This window comes from Schistocerca piceifrons, chromosome 7, assembly GCF_021461385.2.
Source record: "Schistocerca piceifrons isolate TAMUIC-IGC-003096 chromosome 7, iqSchPice1.1, whole genome shotgun sequence".
NCBI classification, from domain to species: Eukaryota; Metazoa; Arthropoda; class Insecta; order Orthoptera; family Acrididae; genus Schistocerca; species Schistocerca piceifrons.
In genome coordinates, this window is record NC_060144.1 from 426,174,626 (window position 1) to 426,198,161 (window position 23,536).

The 23,536-nt window shown below is 41.3% G+C and overlaps 1 protein-coding gene and 1 non-coding gene across 2 annotated transcripts in view; both read left to right on the forward strand.

The window, feature by feature from the left end:
- Positions 1 to 23,536, forward strand: part of LOC124805759 (mucin-2-like) — a 193,636-nt gene that overhangs the window by 145,271 nt on the left and 24,829 nt on the right. Inside the window, exon 7 of the mRNA XM_047266327.1 lies at positions 11,082 to 11,255. Within this exon, the coding sequence (XP_047122283.1) occupies positions 11,082 to 11,255 (174 nt within the window). The remainder of the gene's footprint in view (positions 1 to 11,081; positions 11,256 to 23,536) is intronic.
- Trnap-ugg lies at positions 18,821 to 18,904 on the forward strand. Its single transcript has one exon. It is a non-coding gene; the product is annotated as a tRNA-Pro (tRNA).

The window sequence follows — 23,536 nt, forward strand, 5'->3', positions numbered from 1 at the left end:
TATCCATTATTCTCCATCGAAATAAAGTTCAGCGCCATCCCTATCAAGAAATCCTTAGTATAATCGAATTTCATTTGTGCGGTATGGAATGCTTCTGTGTTTCAGAATATATGTAGCACACGATACGTTAAAAGAAACTGGTACTGGCAGTAGTCACTTCCTGGAACCTTCTGATTATGGAAGCCGTAACTGAGCACCGTTTTCCTGGATTAAAATTAATTTATGCAAGATATCCTTCGAGTGGCTTGATTTTGAAAAAGTTATTTTAAGTTACCTTGCAGTTCCAACACAGTTCATTATCTTTCGTTTGCTAATTGCTCTCTTTATCCTCTGTTGCAGAACCGATAACGCCAACGCCAACAGTACTTACCACAGTTTCATCTATTGATGGGTCTGAATTGAAACCTTCTGCACCTGAACTAACGACAGCTGCAGTAGCACCGACAACTCCCGCACAAGGTACCCATTTTGTTTTCTTCGTCACTTTTACTGATGCAGTAACAGCTCCGAATTACGTGCCTTGTATATCTCAACAGATGATATCCAGTCAGGAAAATAACAAGACGTCAGTTGTTGTCTTGTGTAACATTAAAAGTTAAACATTTACTAACATAGTTAACATTATTATGCAAATATCACATCAGTGATAGCATTAAATTATGAATCTTCTGTGACTGTGACACAGCGTTTTAAATAGTCAATTACAAAACCGTTTGAAGGTATCCTGCAACTACATTTCTGTCCCTAATGGTTTAATCAGGGTAGAAATTGATAAAATCGCTGCACCTATTTGTGGGTTGTATTTTGTGCGGTTCCAAGCTACCTCATGCGATTTTACAGTAATCTGTGCTTGAGCAGGTAACCCGTTAGTTAACATCGAGTTCGATGTCAGTAGTCCCATTGACAGTGGTTTGTGTCCTGGGGAACACAGCGTATCCTGAAGAAGCTACTGTCATTGATTATACATTAGGGTGGATAATCGATAGCCATTTTCATTCCAAGTAATTGGCATTGTCGAACACTTTTCGGTGCGTATAGCGGGTGATTCCGTGATGATGTTACAATCTTTCTTGGGTGATGGAGAGGGGTAGATGTATCAGTTTAGGGTATGAGATCGCCGTCCAGTAACGACCGAGTCGAAAATTATAGGTGATAATTGTTAAAAAATATATCGGCTCAACCACTTGCTTATAGTGTGAAACACTAAGATTGACGCGTTTCGGAAGTCAAGCTTCCATCATCAGAATAATAAAAAGTAAATGAACGTGTTAAAATTCGCTAAAATGGAACATGTACCAGGCACAATAAAATTGATAATAAAATTAAAACATCGTGGCTACTTCCCTTGTTACAGCTGTGCCTTCCAAGGTGCATCTCCACGTAGTCGTCAAAATATAAAAAAACTCTAAAGTGGTGTCGCCTACGGTGTTCAACATCTAACCACATGGCTCTCTCCTCTATCGTCGTAAACCGGCCGTGCGTCTTCGTTGATACCACACACCACGTAGCCAAACACGACACTGAAACGCGAGTGAGATCACGCTCAAGTAAACAAGGAAGTCACAGAGATGTCTATAGAAGCAGATAACGTATACATGTTTCAAAGATCTCATTAAATGATGGTGGTATCCTGCCAATCGCTAAAAATGTAATTACTAAAAGAAACCAGTGAAATGTTTGAAAAAGTTATTTGTATCACCCGTTAGCTGTTCATTCAGTGTGTTCTGATTATGCACGCCATGCATCGCAATATCCAGCTGTTGTAGTAGATCCACCTTTTTGCCTTTGTCCCGTCTATGTAAAATAACGAGATCCTGATCTATTCTCAACATGGGGTGTCCCGTTCCCAAATATGCGTGGCTACATCTGACTTTTCGAAATTATTAAGCCGTAAAGCATCACTATGTTCTTTGTAACGTACTTTAAAGGACCTACCAGTGTGGCCCACATAGCTTGCCTTGTACGTGTTACACTGAATGTTATAGATCCCAGCTCTCTCATATTTATCGCCTTCCTGCTGTAAATTATTTCTTAGTTTAAACCACAGCGTATTATTCGCCTGAAAAGCGGTATCAACTTTAAAAGGTTTCAAAATGTTACCAACTTTTTGCGAAATATCACCGAAGTATGGTAGTGTGACTCCCGTAATATTATTTGCGGTATACTTCCTTGCATTCACGCGCTGTTTCTGTCGTATTATTTTTATTGACAACGTTTTGATGATATCCGTTAGCTCTGGCTAGTTGTTTCACGATGTTCATCTCAGTCATTCTATCTTGTTCATTCATAAGGACTCTAAAGGCTCTATCTATCAAAGCTCTGAAAGCAGAAAGTTTCTGGCTATTAGAATGGCCGGAATTATTTTGTTTCAACACATCAGTTGTGGTTGGTTTCCAAAATATTTTAGAAACATGCCTAAAATTTTGTTTCCTAATACTTAGGTCGAGAAATTGCAGCTCACCATTTTTTTTTCTTCTTCCACAGTGAATTCAATTTTATGGTGTAACTTGTTAAATTTAATTACTATTTCTGCAACTTGTTTTTCTTGTCCATCAATAAGAAGCAGCGTATCATTTACATAGCGTTTGTAAGATACTACTTTATCCACGGGATGTTGCGGGTTAACGAGGAGTCTTTTTTCCAAATGATTTATAAAGATGTCTGATATGGTCCCAGATATGCTGGAACCCATAGCCAGTCATTCTTTTTGCAAATAAAATTTATTGTTAAAAGAAAAATAATTATATTTCAGAACGAAATCCAACAGTTCGATGAATTCGACTATTTCTTGCTGAGACAGTGTTTTGTACTTATGCAAATTTTCTTTGATCACCTAAACGGCCTCATTTACCGGCACATTCGCATAAAGGTTTTTAATTAGAGATACTAGGCGGGCCGTGTCAGCGATAGGCTTATCCTTGATGTCATTTATCAAAGCTGAATTATTACTGATTGAAAACTTATCCTCGAACACGAAAGATTCTTTTAAAATTTTATAGAGTATTTTAGTAATTTTGCATAAATGCCTGTTTCTAGAATTCACAATTACTCTAGCAGGACAATTTTCCTTGTGTACCTTAAACTGGGATCTAAGTCGTGGAGCTTTCGGATTCATGACGGAGCAGCGTATTTTTTCCTTTTCTGTGAAGAGGAAGAAAGTCCTCTTCAATAGCTTTTTTAACTCGGCTTGTATCTTTGTTTCTTAAATCCATGCAGATTTCTGTAATATTGTTTTCCGAAAAGAACTGCAATGTTATATTAATGTCCTGCTCTTCACTAACAATAACAATAGAATTTGATTTGTCCGCTTTGGTAACGATTGCGTTATTTGACTCAAGCTTTCCGTTAATAGAAGTAACAGTCTGTAATTTTTACTGTGACTGTATGCTTTATTCGAATTTTTATTTTGTTCAGCTTTAATTGCTTTTTCTAATTTATGCCCCACATGCCCTTTCTCATCTGTATTTAGTTTAGCAACATCAGCTGCGATTTTTGTTGCCACAACCAAATCTTTTATTACTTTTTTATTTAAAGCCGGTTGTACATTAAATTTTAGCCCCTTACGTAAATTTAGCTCGTCATTGTTGAAAACGATATCGGTTTCGTTAACAACCCTGGGGTAAAACTGGAACCTATCTACTTGTTGCGTTCTCTCTATTCTACCATTACTGTACCGTTGTCGTAAACTCTCTAATTTAGTATCTTGCCTGCTTTTAATTTTTAAGAATTCGTTCTGTAGCCTCTCGTCTATTTCGGCTATAACAAGGTCCAATGACGCACTGGATACTGCATTCGCCGCTTCTAAGTGGGCCCTAAGTAGCTATTCGTTAATTACACCTTTTTTCTTATGGAGGAATTTTATTTCCGCTGCCAGCCAAACTTTCTGTGTTTTCTCGATCACTATTTTACGTACATTGGTCTTGGAATTACATAATTTGACTTTGATGTAATTGGGGATACATTTATATGTCACGCACGCTTTGTTATAATTTAAATTAGCTGTTGTTTTTAACCACCTGCGCTGCAGGTTCTTGTACTTATAAATACACCTCAATGCTTCGCCTGGCAACTGGAAATTACGATACATAGCGTGGATAGTCAGAACACACTGAATGAACAGCTAACTGGTGATACAAATAACTTTTTCAAACATTTCACTGGTTTCTTTTAGCAACTACATTTTTAGCGATTGGCAAGTTACCATCATTTCATGAGGTCCTTGAAACATGCATACGTTATCTGCTTCTATAGACATCTCTGTGACTTCCTTGTTTACTTGCGCGTGAGCTCACTCGCGTTTCAGTGTCATGTTTGGCTACGGGGTGTGTGGTATCAACGAAGACGCACGGCCGGTTTACGACGATAGAGGAGAGAGCCGTGTGCTTAGATGTTGAGCACTATAGGCGACACCATTTTAGAGTTTTTTATATTTTGACCACTACGTGGAGATGCACCTTGGAAGACACGGGTGCCACAAGGGAAGTAGCCACGATGTTTTAATTTTATTATCAATTTTATTGTGCCTGGTGCATGTTCCATTTTAGCGAATTTTAACACGATCTTTTACTTTTTATTATTCTGATGATGGAAGCTTGACTTCCGAAATGCGTCAGTCTTGGTGTTTTACGCTATAAACAAGTGGTTGAGCCGATATATTTTTTAACATTGACATTCACAACCACGACCTCTCATCCAGTATGGATAAAATCAAGGGCGATAATTGTTCTGGAACCTCTGACAGTGGAGTACAAGACGTATTGGTACTGTTTTCGCTAAGACTGTAGTGTACACAACTTTCAGAGATGACAGTATGGACCAAGACTAGAGAAAAGGTCCTCTGAACTTGGGTTTTAAAATGCATACTTTAATACCAATGACCACTTATTCATCTTCGCTATTGTGGAACACATCTCGTGTATTGAACAAGTGTTCGGCACCCTTGAGGTTTACATTTTAGAGTTCATGGTTAGTAGATAATTCTGTTTTGTTTTGTCTATACTACATTCTCACAAAACACGGAGATCGAAGACATTGTTGCACATGTACTCAACAGTACTGAAGATGGACAAGTGCTCAAAATTCTTCATGTAGGCATTCAGAAATCACGTTTACCACACTTTTTTTATGTTTTGGATCTATACGAACATCTTTATAAGCTATCGATCCTAAAATTGTAGCCACAACAGTACCAGTACTCGTTTTCCACAGTCACAGGTAGCAATGATTTTCGCTTGTAGCTTTTGAGTTGTTTGTTTCCTGACCAGACTCCCTTACCTCAAATAGGTAGTTTCACCCTTCTCCATCACCCCTGAGAGTTGGTAACATCATCACGGAATCACTCTGTGTTAGTACTGTATTGCGCTTTGTAACTTACAGATGACGTCATGAGTCACACCAATTTCTATTACCTCATCATGTAACTCCCGTCTCCTAATCTATATCCGTTTCTAGAAAATGACGAATCAGAGAGCTTTTAAGGGAAACGGAAGACACATATTTAGAGTTCACAATCACAGGCCAGCAGTTTAGGAGTCAATCATATTCTTTTCAAATCTATTTTAAGCTACGCCACGTAGCCAGTCAGAGAGCTCACTAACATGTATTTTGCTCTCGCACTTACTGAAAAGAATTTTACCAGCCATTACATTGAAACAGCCACTTCAATCCCAGTAATTAGTTAGCCATTTTAAACAAATAGCCAGTTCACTTCTTTGTTATCTGTACCTTCCACCTGACAAAGAGCAAATTTTTGTACTTGTGCCACACTAGGTGCAGGCACAATTCAATAAATCCGCATCTCACCAATTTGTATTATCTATAAACAAAGTTCGGTCTTTGTACCACACTTGTGTAAGGCACAGTGGATCCTCAGGCATAGCATCACTGTCATTTGTCGTGTCTCAATTGTTCTATATCGGAACAAAGTACACGTGATTCGGTTGTTGGCACTACTGATGCACACTTGGCGTCAAAATGTCATTTCCACCTCTAAAAGTCTGTGAAAAAAACACATAGGTTGTAGCACACGGCGTCTCTATATTTATTACCCACTGACGTTTTATTATCCGACACTGCATAACAGTAAACCACACTGAAAGTGATGCTGAACGCTATTTTAATTAAAACAATATTATTTTTGTTATACATTAGAAGTTTTGCTTGCTGGCAGTGTAAGCTGTCTGTAAGCATACGTGAACTTTCAATACAGGAATCCGTCAACTTTGAACATTAGAATTCGACTGCGAGAATGTGTTGAGAAATCTGACTGCCAGGAAGTACCTTTTAAGTGTCTATCTGGTTCCCTGTCTGTTTAAAAATTCGTAATGACAAGAATACGGTCTGAATCCAACACTGTGAATGATGAAATTTTTAAACTGATATAATGGCCCTGGAAAAACTGAATGTTCCCTTTTTTTCATTATTTTTCAATTTTGGCTTACTTGTTGCGCAATGGAAACACCGTGACACTGCTCTTATAGTGAAAGCGCTCTCTTAAAGAGAAAGACAAAGCCTGCTTGGCTCCTAACAGATCTGAGTAAGTAAACATGATAACTCCTACTTTGGCATGGACTTTGGATGTGGACAAGTACTTGAGATAAATTATAACATGAAATTTGATTAGCTTTTCTACACTGCAAAATTATCTCTTTCTTTGCTTCATAAACAGTAATACACAAAAAACTACAGTCCATGAGTGGACGAACGTAAGTACTCTTTAAAAGATCAAATAAGATCTTTTCAAAAGAGCAGCTCGTGAAATGACGTTAAAACTTCAACAACCATTCCTTCACCCAAATTTAAATTGAAAGTTATGCGTGGCTGTTAATCTTCCCCAATTCTCAAGTCTCAAAATGTCTAAACGAAGAAAGTGTAACTACCAGCTGCCGTAATAAAGTACACTCCTGGAAATGGAAAAAAGAACACATTGACACCGGTGTGTCAGACCCACCATACTTGCTCCGGACACTGCGAGAGGGCTGTACAAGCAATGATCACACGCAAGGCACAGGGGACACACCAGGAACCGCGGTGTTGGCCGTCGAATGGCGCTAGCTGCGCAGCATTTGTGCACCGCCGCCGTCAGTGTCAGCCAGTTTGCCGTGGCATTAGGAGCTCCATCGCAGTCTTTAACACTGGTATCATGCCGCGACAGCGTGGACGTGAACCGTATGTGCAGTTGACGGACTTTGAGCGAGGGCGTATAGTGGGCATGCGGGAGGCCGGGTGGACGTACCGCCGAATTGCTCAACACGTGGGGCGTGAGGTCTCCACAGTACATCGATGTTGTCACCAGTGGTCGGCGGAAGGTGCACGTGCCCGTCGACCTGGGACTGGACCGCAGCGACGCACGCATGCACGCCAAGACCGTAGGATCCTACGCAGTGCCGTAGGGGACCGCACCGCCACTTCCCAGCAAATTAGGGACACTGTTGCTCCTGGGGTATCGGCGAGGACCATTCGCAACCGTCTCCATGAAGCTGGGCTACGGTCCCGCACACCGTTAGGCCGTCTTCCGCTCACGCCCCAACATCGTGCAGCCCGCCTCCAGTGGTGTCGCGACAGGCGTGAATGGAGGGACGAATGGAGACGTGTCGTCTTCAGCGATGAGAGTCGCTTCTGCCTTGGTGCCAATGATGGTCGTATGCGTGTTTGGCGCCGTGCAGGTGAGCGCCACAATCAGGACTGCATACGACCGAGGCACACAGGGCCAACACCCGGCATCATGGTGTGGGGAGCGATCTCCTACACTGGCCGGACACCACTGGTGATCGTCGAGGGGACACTGAATAGTGCACGGTACATCCAAACCGTCATCGAACCCATCGTTCTACCATTCCTAGACCGGCAAGGGAACTTGCTGTTCCAACAGGACAATGCACGTCCGCATGTATCCCGTGCCACCCAACGTGCTCTAGAAGGTGTAAGTCAACTACCCTGACCAGCAAGATCTCCGGATCTGTCCCCCATTGAGCATGTTTGGGACTGGATGAAGCGTCGTCTCACGCGGTCTGCACGTCCAGCACGAACGCTGGTCCAACTGAGGCGCCAGGTGGAAATGGCATGGCAAGCCGTTCCACAGGACTACATCCAGCATCTCTACGATCGTCTCCATGGGAGAATAGCAGCCTGCATTGCTGCGAAAGGTGGATATGCACTGTACTAGTGCCGACATTGTGCATGCTCTGTTGCCTGTGTCTATGTGCCTGTGGTTCTGTCAGTGTGATCATGTGATGTATCTGACCCCAGGAATGTGTCAATAAAGTTTCCCCTTCCTGCGACAATGAATTCACGGTGTTCTTATTTCAATTTCCAGGAATGTACTTAAGCTGACATCAGTTGCCTCAAAATAAATTTTCTTCTAATACACATGCTTGTGTATTACGAAAATATACCGTTTTACTCATAAAAAACATAAAAACATCCCATAAATGCTACTATAGGGGTCTGCACATAATTTCATGATTTTTTTTTTTTTTTGGGGGGGTGGGGCTGTAGATAATCTCATGGAGAATTTTCTATTATTTAGTATTGCTCAAAGACAAGGTCTGAACACATAAGAGCCTTTGCTGTAACTTAACTGTTTGGTAACAGCAATAATACACATAGCTCAAGTATGTGTACTATTGCTGATATAACTTTCAGGTTAACCTACAACTGGTGACAGTTTAAAGAAATCAAAGTTATGTTATTAGTTATGACAATGTATAAAAGTTATTTTCTGTAGCATTACAAAACACGCATGGCTCTACTGATATAACCTACAGGTGAAGTAGTACTTGTCGATGAACAAAGTTCTATCAGTGTGCCACACTTTAAAGAACCCAAAAATATTGTGTAAAATTTATCGGAATTCTGTCTATAATAGTACAAACAAAAATATCACTGCTGATCTGATTTACAGGATAAGGTTCATTTGGTGCAAAAGGACTTACACTGTGGCACACTGACAGCTATATGACGCTTAAGTCAAACAGGATACTCAACAAGCAGTTTTTATGTCTTGACTTGATACACATTCATGTAAGAAAGAAGGAGCGTTAGCATGGTTTCAACTAACGACTACCAACTACTTCCCAAAGTCCCCAACACACTATAGTGGCCCTATGATTTGGTACAGTCGCAGTGTTTTCAACTATCCACTTTCAGCTACTTTCAGAGTCAGACAGATATTATAGAGACACAGTGCTAGGGTAAAAAATATACCGTGCAGTACAAAACAATTGTCATCCTCTGCTAATGACGTCAACTTGGACCATCTATGCAAGATGTGTGGGAGATAGTGAGCACCCACTGTTAATCGTGAGATGGGGCGACACAGAAGTCGTCAGTGGTGTGTCATGAGCGTTAGCGTGGCATAGGTCGGAGTGGTACGGTTACGATTATATCCTGGAGAAGGAAACTTGTTGATTTATTGATTAATTATTTGAGATAAGGAAGCGGTTTAAGCAGTTTGAGAAGAATATTTTATCAAGATTAGTTCCATGAGTAATAGAAGAGCTTTTATTTTGCAGTAACTAATGTCTTTTGTAGTTTATTCCGGCAAATTTTAGTTACACATTCCTTGTTTAGACATTCAGACACTTCGGTATGGGGGAAGATTAACAGCCATGCATTGTGTCCGATTTGAATTTGTAAGAAGGAATAACTGATGAATTTTTAACGTCATTTCACGAGTCGCTTTTTTGTTAAAAGATCTCATTTGATGTTAAAGACTACTTACGATGGTCCATTAATGAACTATACTTTTTTGTGTATTGATGTTTCAGTATAGAAACCTAATCACATTTGATGTCATACTTTATTCCAAGTTCTTGTCCACATCCAAACTCCATGTCAGAGTATGAGTAATCATGTTTACTTACTCAAATTTGTTAGGAACCAAGCAGGCTTGGTCTTTTTTAAAGAGAATGCATTGCAGCAGACTATCTCGGTTAGTGGATGGTAAGGAGATGGGGAGCCCAGATGAGGTAGCGGTTGAGACTGAGGCCAAAGTATCTGAGGGTAAGAATGAGTTGGATAGGACGGCCACAAATGGCGAGGTAGAAATCATGATGGCGGAAGGAGCTTGTGGTGCGGCCTATGATGATCGTCCGGGTCTTCGAGGGTTTGATACGGAGGAACCACTGGTTGCACCAAGCGGTGACTTTTTCCATTTCGCGACCGATGGGATCTTACTTTCAGAATAGCTCTCGTATGTGATGAGGTACGTTATTAAGGAGTGGTTGTAGTCAATGCAGCATCGACAACATGGATACTTGGGAGGAGCAGACTGACGCTATACACTATACAACCAATTTAAAACCGAAAAGGAGTTGAAGATTAATCTAACTTAATGAATAGCTTCTACAGAGTTAAGGCAGAGAACCTAATTTACATGCGTCCATTTCGTACCAAATGCCACAGACTGCCGCTAGAGAACGCTGAGGTCGCAAATCACTTTGTGCAGCACGTTTCGTAGGATGTGGCAGGTCGTTTCAGAGCATACAGCAACCTTGGACACTACGTATGGCCCTCTTCTCTGTGAGAAACACGTCCAGTGCGAGGACGGTTTAAGGGAGAGAGTAAACGTATAACCTCTCGAAGTTCAAAGAAGAAAGGCGTAACCCGATACTCTATTATTCACTGTAAGACTATAATGCCAGTGGCGACTACAAGCTACGTTCAAACGAAATTTAACGTCTACTCACAAAGAAATTATGTTGATAACGAGATTGACAGTCTTGAGCATCCATGCTGACTGCTATGCTCTCACAGAGAGATGCTATCAAACAACAGACGATCCAGAGAGTCTAGAATCTTGTGTGTGCCACTACCTGCGAAAAATGGAATTCCTGTCCGCTGTGAAGGACATACTGACAGTCGTTCAACCGCCGACATAATGTTGCTATACTTTTACCTATTTCCATACGTGTTCTATTTATTATGTTACCACAAAATTATCAGTAGTTAAGTTTGTTCCAGTATGATTACGTAAGGTCCCTATATGTATACTCCTATCGCCTATCGCCTTATCTTCAACTGAAATCTCTATTTGGTTTTTATTATGATGAATGAAGTACTAATTTAATTTATAAAAACAGTTTCAGAAACAACTCCTGGGGAACAAACAGTAGATACGGATGTAGTGGAGGTACACACTGAAGCAACAAGTCTCTCGCCACCTCCAGCATCAACAGAATCGGCGGACAGTGCAACAGAAACACCGAACGAACCAATTCAAGACACCGGGCGAGATGAACACTTACCTGAAAAAGGTATGTGTGGAATAATATGTCTAATCAGTTAACGATGTCAGCCACTGTGACACATCCCTTTCACCCAGTTCTGGCATGCTAGTCAGGAATCCGCTAGAATGACACACGTGTGAAAGGTTTTAGGTCGCAAAGCTTAGAATGCTTAGATGATAAAAAATTTCTGGACACAAATTGTGACGAAGAAATCGGTTCGGACCATTTAAAAACGCTAGAGCACTAGAAAAATAAGAAAATCTTATTTAAGTACATCAAGCTACTCAAGTATCAGCTTCCAAGGAAGCGAAGAATTAGTAGTACATCAGGAGGAAAATCCTTACGAAACGGGGTTGTGGGCAAGTGGTATTAGGACTGCGTCGCAGCACAGCGTACTGTCTTGTACACGGGTTCGAACCGCACATAATGCAATGTTATCACTTAAAAATTCTCAGTTTTCGATTGAAAATGTAAAACGATATATCTGTACTTTTCTACCGCTTTAACTATGTGTCTTTATCAATGAATGCTTTCCATCGCATATTCGAAGGGTTATGTGTCAGCGATGGAAAAACGTTTTCTTCAAATGAACTTTTCTCTGTTTTCATGATTATCTATAGCCCTGAGTAGGTTCCCCGCAATAGGAGTAAAATTAAGTATTCTTTCATAAATAAAAAGAAAGAAAGAGAAACAGATGCCGGTAACAACTGCGTGTCACTTTTAAACACTTTTTCATTATCCATAATATATTCCCTTGCTAAAGAGTCGTAGTTATTGCAACAAATGTGATTGTAGCTCTCGCGTGCAGTAGGTGACACTAATCGGAATACAGCCATTATGTCACTTAAACTCCGAACCAACTGATGCAGGCTTTATGTTATAATTATGTCTAGAACAGATCGAGATCACTAATTATTTGATCTCTTGGTAAATGTTAGCCCACGGTCCTGATATGTGCAACTATTCTTTTGTTATAATTTTTAACTCCTATAATACTTTCACTTGGTCCTACACGATTCTTTGTCATATCCATTCATCTGAGTTGTTTTGGTGAAACCTGTCATGGGTACTTTTCCCCAGCTGTCTGTGACAGAAATAGTAAAGCTCGTTGAAATCGCTGGATCGGAGGATACTACTTTTCCCCGTAAGACTTAAACTATTCACAAGGGCACAAAGCAAGCAGCTCCAAAAGACTCGTGCTTCCATTCAAAACAACCAACGACGACCACAAAAATAAAGATAATTCACTGCAACATACTTGAGCACACCAAAATCGTTCAACACCCAACTGATGCTAACTATTCAGTTACTTTCTCCATTTAGGAACCTATGGATTCGCGTAGAAAAGCTTTCTGACAAAATGTTAGAACGAAATCAGTTCAAATTTTATGACATCAGTTAGATTCCTTCGCTAAATAACTCTGTGAGAAATCTCATTACCCACTGCGAGCTAACATCCCAAAGATTTTCGGGGTCATATTCGCTTCCTCTTCGTCAAAATGTCTTGGCTCAAATTCGCCTTGGGGTTGAACCGCACGTGTCGCATTACACGCTCTAAACTAGACACTTGTAACTTCTTGCTTAAATTGTTTGGCTGAAGGAAAATTTGCGAAATTGTTCAAACATCATACGTTAATATAACATATAACAACAGTATAATATCGGGAGCCCATAAATGATGCATACCACACAGTTGCTATCTGATTGCAATAATGTTTATTTAAAAAGCGAAATAATAGCGAAAGTGGTCGTATTTAGAATTACTATTACACTGGAGTTCATATCCATTTGAAACAGTTCAACCATTCACAGTCTCATCGCGAATTACAAGTCCAATGCTCCACCTTGTTAGCTACGCGACACCGGACGCGCCTCCGCTCACCGCTCAGAGACTAAGTCTCACGAGACCACACAACGCGAAATTTTATAAGTCGTCTCACTTCGTAGCTACCTAAAGACCGACCGTCCGCTCTCGGGTCTCAGCCAGCACTGTCCCTCTGCCCGTTCCCGGCCGCGTTTCCCCCGCACCGAACATCTTCGCTCAACTTACTACGGCAGTTCCCTTTCCTGAAGCCGTCCATCTAACTGACTACAGCTTATTCTACACTATTTTACATTTTAACATATTTAAATAATCAAAGCTTGACCGCCTTCGCGTTCTAAATAAAGTGACAATAATATCCATTACATAATAAAAGCTAAATTCTTTTGCATAAAACCAATATAATTTCCTTTTTAGCTTTGAATGCCACCACCAGTAGCCTTGCACCCACGTGCTTTCTGATAAATAAGTAAAGAACAAAAGTAACTATTATGCACTGAACTGTACAACAAATATTCTATTACCTAACGATTCAATAAGGCGTCATGCCGTCATCGTTCAATGTGTTTTGTGTGGAGCAACTGGCTCGTCACAATACTGATAACTGAAAATACTGATAACTTAAATTTACTATATCTTTTAAGCAAATAAAAATACAGAGCTGATATTTACAGCATTTCTCATCTTAATGATGCGGTTCTATATGAAATGACGATAGTTAATATCGACCAAAACGTTCAAATTTTAGCATTCAGGTCTCTGTTACAAAACTCGTTAATTTCACTTTAACAGTAAATTGTAAACTTTAATAGATATGGCCAATATTCAAATTTTATTGGGATCACCATGACAATTTATGAAGGATAGTAGATTAAAATTACTGTGGCTTCATTCCCCGAATTATTACAGAACTAAATAGTTTTTATAAATGTTTCCCTTTATGACCAATCTTAGATCCACCATATTTAACAGTGTTACGTCTCCCTCACTACAAACGGTTTCTACGGGGAGTTCCCTATGACGTAGGTTCTCGTATCTCTCACTCGCAAAAGTACAGCGTTTATGTCTCATTCAGCACAATAGACGCCTGTGAATTTCCCCATCTCATGGTGAATCTGCGCTCTTTGTGGCACACAGTCTTGGGCGGCAGTGTTCGTTTCACAATTCCTGAAGGCTGAATCTTGCGGCCATATATTTAAATGAGAACGAAGTGCTCGTTAACTCACACCTTCTTTGCACACACGCTCGATGCATCTTTGAGTGGAAGCTGATATGGGTGCTGTGCACTTGAGCAGGGCTGATGTGTGGACCCTTTAACAATTCTGTTCGGGTTTCTGTTTGTAAACAGTCTGCACTTCCCCCATTTTTTTAATGAATCGTTGAGTGACGCATAGTTTGCCTACTAACTTACAGTATGGTATAGATTCTGTACAACTGAGCAGTATCTAAGTGTGGAACCTATAAGAATTCTGTTCGGGAGTCCGTTTGTAAATAGTCTTCACTTTCCTCGCTTTCTACTAATGAATCGTAGAGCCACGCGTGGTTTGCCTACTGACATAGGGTAATTCAATTCCATTTCATATTTCTACATCCCCCGCGCCATGAATCACGGACCTTAGGTAGGTGAGGAGACTAGCGTGCCTCAGGCATACAGATAGCCGTACTGTAGGTGTAGTCACAATGTAGGGGTGTCTGTTGAGAGGCCAGACAAACGTCTGGTTCCTGAAGAGGGGCAGCAGCCTTTTCAGTAGTTTCAGGGGCAACAGTCACGGTGATGGACGGATCTTGCTTTGTAACACTAACCACAACGGCCTTGCTGTACTGGTACTGCGAATGGCTGAAAGTAAGTGGAAACTAAGCCGTAATTTTCTCAAGGGCATACACCTTTACCGCAGGGTTAAATGATGATGACGTCCTCTTGGGTAAATTATTCCGGAGGTAAAATAGTCCCCCATTCGGATCTCTGGAAGGGAACTACTCAGGAGGACGTTGTCATCAGGAGGAAGGAAACAGGCATTTTAAGAGAGCGGAACGTGGAATGTCAGATCACTTATTCCGGCAGGTAGGGTAGAAAATTTAAAAAGGGAAGTGGATAGGTTAAAGTTGGATTTAGTGGGAATTTTTGAAGTTCGGTGGCCGGAATATCAAGACTTCTGGTCAGGTGAATACGGGGTTATAAATACAAAATCAAATAGGCGAAATGCAGGAATAAGTTTCATAATGAATAAAAAAATAGAAGCGCTGATAAACTACTAAGACCAGCATAATGAACGCATTGTTGTAGCCAAGATAGATGTGCAACCCACGCCTACCGTAATAGTACAAGTTTATATGCCTACTAGCTCCGCAGATGAGGAAGAGAATGACGAAATGTATGATGCGATAAGAGAAATTATTCGGCTACTTAAAAGAGATGATAATTCAATATTTATTGGGGAAAGAAAGAGAAGGAAAAGTGTAGTTGAATATGGACTGGTGGTAAGCAATGAAAGAGGAAGCTGCCTGGTAGAATTTTGCGCAGAGAATAACCTAATCACGGCTAAAACCTGGTTTAAGAATCGTGAAAGACGGTTCTATACGTGGAACAGGCCTGGAGACACACTAAGCATTCAGACTGATTATAAGATGGTAAGACAGAGATTTAGGAACCAGGTTTAAAATTTTAAGACGTTTCAAGGGTCAGATGTGGACTCTGGCCCCAATTTGTTGGTTCTAAACTGCAGTTAAAACTGAAGAAACTGCAAAAAGGTAGGAATTTAAGGAGATGGGACCTGGATGAACTGAAAGAACCAGAGGTTGCAAAGAGCTTCAGAGAGAGCAGTAGGGAACGATTGACAAGAGCAGGGAATAGAAATACAATACACGAAGAATGGGTATGTTTGAGAAGTGAAATAGTGAAAGCAGGAGAGGATCAAGTAGGTAAAAAGACGAGGGCTAATAGAAATCCTTGGGTAAAGAAGAGATATTGAATTTAGCTATACGTCTCAGTAATGTATAAATGCCTCAAAATGGCTAAGCAGGGATGGCTAGAGGGTAAATGTAAGGAGGTAGAGGCATATATCACTAGGGTAAGATAGATACTGCCTACAGGAAAATTAAAGTGACCTTAGGACGAAAGGAACCAACTGTATGAATATCAAGAGCTCCGGTGGAAAACTAGTTTTAACCAAAGAAGGTAAAGCAGAAAGTTGGAAGGAGTATATAGAGGATCTAATACATGGGCGATGTACTTCAGGACAATATTGTGGAAATGGAAGAGGACGTAGATGACGATGAAATGGGAGGTATGATATTGCGTGAATAATTTGAAAGAGCTATGAAAGACATAAGTCGAAAGAAAGCCCCTGGACTAGACAACATTCCATTCCAACTACTGATAGCCTTGGGAGTGCCAGCCATGGCAAAACTGTACCAGCTGGTGATCAACATATGCGGAACAGGCTAAATACCCTCAGACTTCAAGAAGAATATAGTAATTCCCTTTCCGAAGAAAGTAAGTGTTGACAGGTCTGAAAATTACACAACTGTCACTTTAATAGGTCATGGCTGCAAAATACTAATACCAATTCTTTACCGACGATTGGAAAAAGTGGTATAAGACGACCACGGGGAAGATCAGTTTGGATTCCGGAAAAATGATGGAACACGCGAAGCTATACTGACCCTACGAGCTATCTTAGGAGTTAGATTAAGGAAAGGCAAACCTATGTTTCTAGCATTTTGCATTTATAGACTTAGATAAAACTTTTAACAATGTTGAGTGGAATACTGTCTTTCAAATTCTGAAGGCGGTAGTGGTCAAATACAGGGAGAGAAAGGCTATTTACAATTTTTACCGAAACCAGATGGCAGTTGTAAGAGACGAGGGGCAAAAAGAGAAGCAGTGATTGAGAACTGAGTGAGACAGGGTTGCAGCCTACGGCAGATGTTATTCAATCTGTATATTGAGCAAGCAATAAACGAAAGAAAAGAAAAGTTTGGAGAAGGAATTGAAACCAATGGAGAAGAAATAAAACTTTAAGGTTTGCTGACGACATTGTAATTCTGTCGGAGACAGCAAAGGACCTGGAAGAGCAGCTGAACGGATAGGGTAGTGTGTTGAAAGGAAGATATATGATGAACATCAACAAAAGCGAAACGAGGATATTGGAATGTAGTCGAATTAAATCAAGTGATGCTGAGGGAATTAGATTAGGAAATGAGACACTTAAAGTAGTAGATGAGTTTTGCTATTTGGGGAGCAAAATTACTGACTATGGTCGAAGTAGAGAGAATATAAAATGTAGGCTGGCTATGACAATGAAAGCATATATAAAGAAGAGAAATTTGTTAACATCGAGTATGGGTTTGTTAGGATGTCTTTTCTAAAAGTATTGTATGGAGTGTAGCCCTGTATGGAAGTGAAACGTGGACGATAAACCGTTTAGACAAGTAGAAAATACAAGCTTTCGAAATGTGGTGCTACAGAAGAATGCTGAAGATTATATGTTTAGACCACGTAATTAATGAGGAGGTACTGAACGGAATTTAGGGCAAGAGGCATTTGTGGTACAACGTGAGCAGAAAAAGGAATCGCTTCGTAGGACACGTCCTGAGGTAACAAGGGATCACCAATTTAGTATTGGAGGGAAGCGTGGAGGGTAAAAATCCTAAAGGGGACCAAGAGATGAATCCACTACACATATTCAGAATTGTGTAGATTGCAGGAGTTACTCGGAGATGAAGAAGCTAGCACAGGATACAGTAGTAGGGATTTCTACGTCAAACCAGTCTCAGAACTGAAGACCGCAAGAACATTTCTACATATTTGTTTGGCCAGATATCTCACTAATGAAGTCTGCGGTTAAAATGTACCATTATTTTTCATTTTTTAAGTGAATAACTTGGACTCTCTCTACATTAAGAACAGGTTGTCAGTCATTACAGCACGATGATATAGTGTCTACACCTGAATATTTCTTCAGTTTTTGTCAGACAGAGCTTCCTCGTTGATAACTATACACCATATTGCATTAGCAGCAGTATATGGATCGCGTCGAGTGGCGTCTCAGGCAGAGAAAGTCAACGCTATACTTCTTACTTAAATGCGATATAATTACATGTTTTAAAATTACGAATAATTAATTAATTGCAGTAATAATTATAAAAATAACTTAAAACTTCAAATTCCCGGCCGTTGTGACCGAGTGGTTCTAGGCACTACGGTCTGGAACCGCGTGACCACTACGGTCGCAGGTTCGAATCCTGCCTCGGGCATGGATGTGTGTGATGTCCTTAGGTTAGTTAGGTTTAAGTAGTTCTAAGCTCTAGGGGACTGACGACCTCAGATGTTAAGACCCATACTGCTCAGAGCCATTTGAACCATTTGAATTTCAGTTCGATGCTACATTTTCATCATTGCGATATGCATGAGATTGTTACTGTTCCTATGCCATCGATGTATAACATGCACGATGACGGTTCCAATAGCACTCCCCAGGAGTACAATACATATTTCCCCAGTTTCCAGCAATTGTGTTGTTAATACCTTTCACTACCACTACTAGCAACCACAGGTCAGTGATAGAGTAACGTCCGTGAAAACAACTTTAGTGACATTTTACTTAAAAATAAATCCTTTTTACTACTGCACGCATATATAAAAAGAATAGGCTACAGAATTCATCCTAACGATTACGATGAACTTTGACATGGACTTTCCAAACAACAAAAATGATTCTCACCGGAGCCATATCAGTATTACATGGCCCAAACTCTCTCATTGAAGTCGGCCTGAGTGGCCGAGCGGTTCTAGGCACTACGGTCTGGAACCGCGTGACCGCTACGGTCGCAGGTTCGAATCCTGCCTCGGGCATGGGTGTGTGTGATCTCCTTAGATTAGTTAGGTTTAAGTAGATCTAAGTTCTAGGGGACTGATGACCTGAGAAGTTAAGTGCCATAATGCTCAGAGCCATTTGAACCATTCTCTCATTCAAATTCTTCATGATTACACAAATAACGACAACATCCAGATGTAAAACTGAACACAGTAGACCATATCCAGTACTCATCCTACAGAACTGAGAACGTTATGGATTGTAAAGTGTGGTTTCAGATGTAACGCAAAATACAGGTATCTTAAAAGACAAGACGCTGATTTTCTATACGATCTACGTGAAGTGTGGAATTGTATCTGGACACCTATTAACGGACATCAGAATGAGTGGTGTCCTACTTTTCCATTTATGACGACTTGAACTATGGCGGAGACACTTTCAGTGAGGTGTCTTATTGTCTTCATCAAGAGCCGAAATCACAGAAGGTACTGATGTTGGACTCCAGAGTATGGAGCGAAATTGACTTTCAAACTGAAATAATACATGTTCCATTCACTTCGGTTTGGGATTCTCGGTGGACCAGTCCATTTCAGGAATGTTCTTAACCACAAACTATTGGCTCCCTGATGCTGCTTTATGACAGGGAACAATGCCACGCTGTTTCGAACAACCATCGTCTCCTACCTGTTCTTCCACAGTACATAGTATACAGCAGTTTAGTATGGGTTCATGTCCGATGGCATTTTGCGTGTTGTTAGGTGCGATAAAAGGGCCACATCCTAAACGCGAAAAACAATGTTGGCGCTTCACATGATGGCAGACCTCATATAGTGATGAACAAACACCGTCAAGCTTTGCGGAAAATGATTTCAACAAACGGCTTGAAATCAGCGAAGGGAACCATCCGTCATACACAGACTCTTCCATCGGATTCCTACTGAGTATAACGTGACTCAACATACCAAATACCCTGTTGCCAGTCACCAACTGTCCAATAGCTTTGCTCTTTCCACAACCTCAAGCGTCGCTTAACACTGAATACAGATATTTGTCGGTTATGAAGAGCTCCTCGATCATTATACCCCATTATTAGCAGTTCACTTCATATAGTTGTTGTGTTAGCTGGGCATGTTGTAGCACTTTGTCACTCACGGGTGGTTCCCTTAGCTGATTTCAAGACGTTTGTTGATATCATTTTTCGCAAAGCTTGACGGTGTTTGTTCATCACTGTATGAGGTCTGCCTGATCTTGGTTGTGGATGATATTTCGTGTTTCCCCTTCACTGTCACGTCAAAAACAGTCGATCTAAGGGTGGATGTAGAAGCGGTCACATGTCCCTAATGGATTTATTACTGAAGTTAAACCACTGAGTCCTCTTGATTGGCCCATTCTGTTGTTACCGCTTCAGGGCAGGCAATGCAGTACTCCCCCCCCCCCACCCCCCCACCCCCCCACCACCATTTTTCACTGCTAAGTCATCCCCCCGGCCGCAAACTCATGGCACCTACTGGTCAGTTCCAGGTACTTTTCACAATGTAATGAAATTACCAGCGATATGACTCAAGGATCATTTGATGAGGTACTAAAAAGACTGATGCGTGTCCCCCTGACTTGATGAGGTACTACAAAGACCGATGTGTGTTCACTGGTACACTAAAAGCCATTAAAATTGCTACACCATGAAGAAATGCGGATGATAAATGGCTATTCATTTGACAAAACACAAGAACTGACGTGTGACTACATTTACACGCTATTTGGGTGCATAGATCCTGAGAAATCAGTACCCAGACCAACAACCTCTGGCCGTAATAATGGCCATGATACGCTTGGCCATTGAGTCAAACAGAGCTTGGCTGGCGTGTACAGGTGCAGCTGCCCATGCAGCTTCAACACGATACCACAGTTCATCAAGGGTAGTGACCGCCGTATTGTGACGAGCCAGTTGCTCGGCCACCATTGACCAGCCGTTTTCAGTTGGTGAGAGATCTGGAGAATGCACTGGCGAGGGCAGGAGTCCAACATTTTCTGTATCCAGAAAGGCCCTTTCAGGACCTGCAATGTGCGGTCGTGCATTATCCTGCTGAAACGTAGGGTTTCGCAGGGATCGAATGAAGGGTAGAGCCATGGGTCGTAACACATCTGAAATGTAACGTCCACTGTTCAAACTGCCGTCAATGCGGACAAGAGGTAACCGAGACGTGTAACCAATGGCACCCCATACCATCACGCCGGGTGATACGTCAGTATGGCGATGACGAATAGGTGCTTCCTATGTGTGTTCACCACGATGTCTTCAAACACGGATGCGACCATCATGATGCTGCAAACAGAACCTGGATTCATTCGAAAAAATGGCGTTTTGCCATTCGTGCACCCAAGTTCGTCGTTGAGTACACCATCCCAGGCTCTCATGTCTGTGATGCAGCGTCAAGCGTAACCGCAGCCGTGGTCTCCGAGCTGATAGTCCATGCTACTGCAAACGTCGTCGAACTGTTCTTGCAGATGGTTGTTGTCTTGCAAACGTCCCCATCTGTTGACTCAGGGATCGAGACGTGGCTGTACGATCCGTTATAGCCATGCGGATAAGATGCCTGTCATCCCGACTGCTAGTGATACGAGGCAGCTGGGATCCAGCACGGCGTACCGTATAACCCTCCTGAACCCACCCATCCCATATTCTGCTAACAGTCTTTGGAATTCGACCAACGCGAGCAGCAATGTCGCGATACGATGAACCGCAATCGCGATATGCTACAATCCTACCTATATCAAATTCGGAAATGTGATGGTACACATTTCTCCTCCTTACACGAGGCATCACAACAACGTTTCAACAGGCAACGCCGGTCAACAGCTGTTTGTGTAAGAGAAATCCGTTTGAAACTTTCCTCATGTCAGCACGTTGTAGGTGTCGCCACCGGCGCCAACCTTGTGTGAATGTTCTGAAAAGCTAACCATTAGTATATCACAGCATCTTCTTCCTGTCGATTAAATTTCGCGTCTGTAGCACGTCATCTTCGTGGTGTAGCAATTTTAATGGCCAGTAGTGCATTTGGAGCCGTCATTGTAAACATAGCATACGAGTAATTGGTGATTCTTCAGTTAAACAATGTTAATATAGTTATACCAAAGAAGTAACATCAGATTTAAGTCTAGGTGCAGTAGAAATCACTCATCATACCGTCCCCGAGACTTCAAAACAGCAAATTAACGGTGGGAACAACGACGTTAGACACATAGTATGTCTCGGACTAGTAAACAGATTAAGATCATTGGTCTCTGATGTAGGTAAATGAACGAGAGCAACAATTCTGACTCGATAATGGAGCGAAGGAATATGATAAATTATAGGGTTATAGGGTTTTCGACCTAGTAAAGGCTTTCGCCAACCTAAAATAATGTAAGATGGTCTAAATTGGGAGGGCAGACCGATCGCCTGGTGCAAGTCTTTCGATTTGACGCTACTTCGGCTTATTGCGCGTCGATGGGGTTGAAATGAAGATGATTAGGACAACACAACACCCGGTCCCTAAGCGGAGAATATCTCCGACCCAGCCGGGAATTGAAACCGGGCACGTAGGATTGACATTGTGTCACGCTGTCAACTCAGCTACCGGGGACGGTAAATACATCAAATGGAACAACGAGATGGGAAGCTCAAAAACGAAGAGCTCGAATTAATAGGGATTTAAAACATGGATGCAGATTTCCCTTCTACTGTTCAGTCTATACGTCAAAGAAACAATGTTGTTGTTGTGGTCTTCAGTCCAGAGACTGGTTTGATGCAGCTCTCCATGCTACTCTATCCAATGCAAGCCTCTTCATCTCCCAGTACCTAATGCAACCTACATCCTTCTGAATCTGTTTAGTGTATTCATCTCTTGGTCTCCATCTACGATTTTTACCATCCACGCTGCCCTCCAATACTAAACTAGTGATCCCTTGATGCCTCAGAATATGCCCTACCAACCGACCCCTTTTTCTGGTCAGGTTGTGTCACAAACTTCTCTTCTCCCCAATTCTGTTCAATATCTCCTCATTAGTTATATGATCTACCCATCTAATCTTCAGTATTCTTCTGTAGCACCACATTTCAAAGTCTCTAATCTCTTCTTGTCTAAACTATTTATCGTCCACGTTTCACTTCCATACGTGGTTACACTCCACATAAATACTTTCTGAAACGACTACCTGACACTTAATTCTATACTCGATGTTAACAAATTTCTCTTCTTCAGAAACGCTTTCCTTCCCATTGCTAGTGTACATTTTATATCCTCTTTACTTTGACCATCATCTGTTATTTTGCTCGACAAATAGAAAAACTAATCTACTACTTTAAGCGTCCCATTTCCTGATCTAATTCCTGCAGCCTCACCAGATTTCATTCGACTAAATTGCATTATCCTCGTTTTGCTTTTGTTGGTGTTCTTATTATAGCCTCCTTTCAAGACAGTGTCCATCCCGTTCAGCTGCTCTTCCAGGTCCTCCGCTGTCTCTGACAGAATTACAATATAATCGGCGAACTTCAAAGTTTTTATTTCTTCTCTATGGATTTTAATTCCTACCACGAATTTTTCTTTTGTTTCCTTTACTACTTGCTCAATATACAGACTGAGCAACATCTGGGATAGGCTACAACCCTGTCTCACTCTCTTATCAACCAC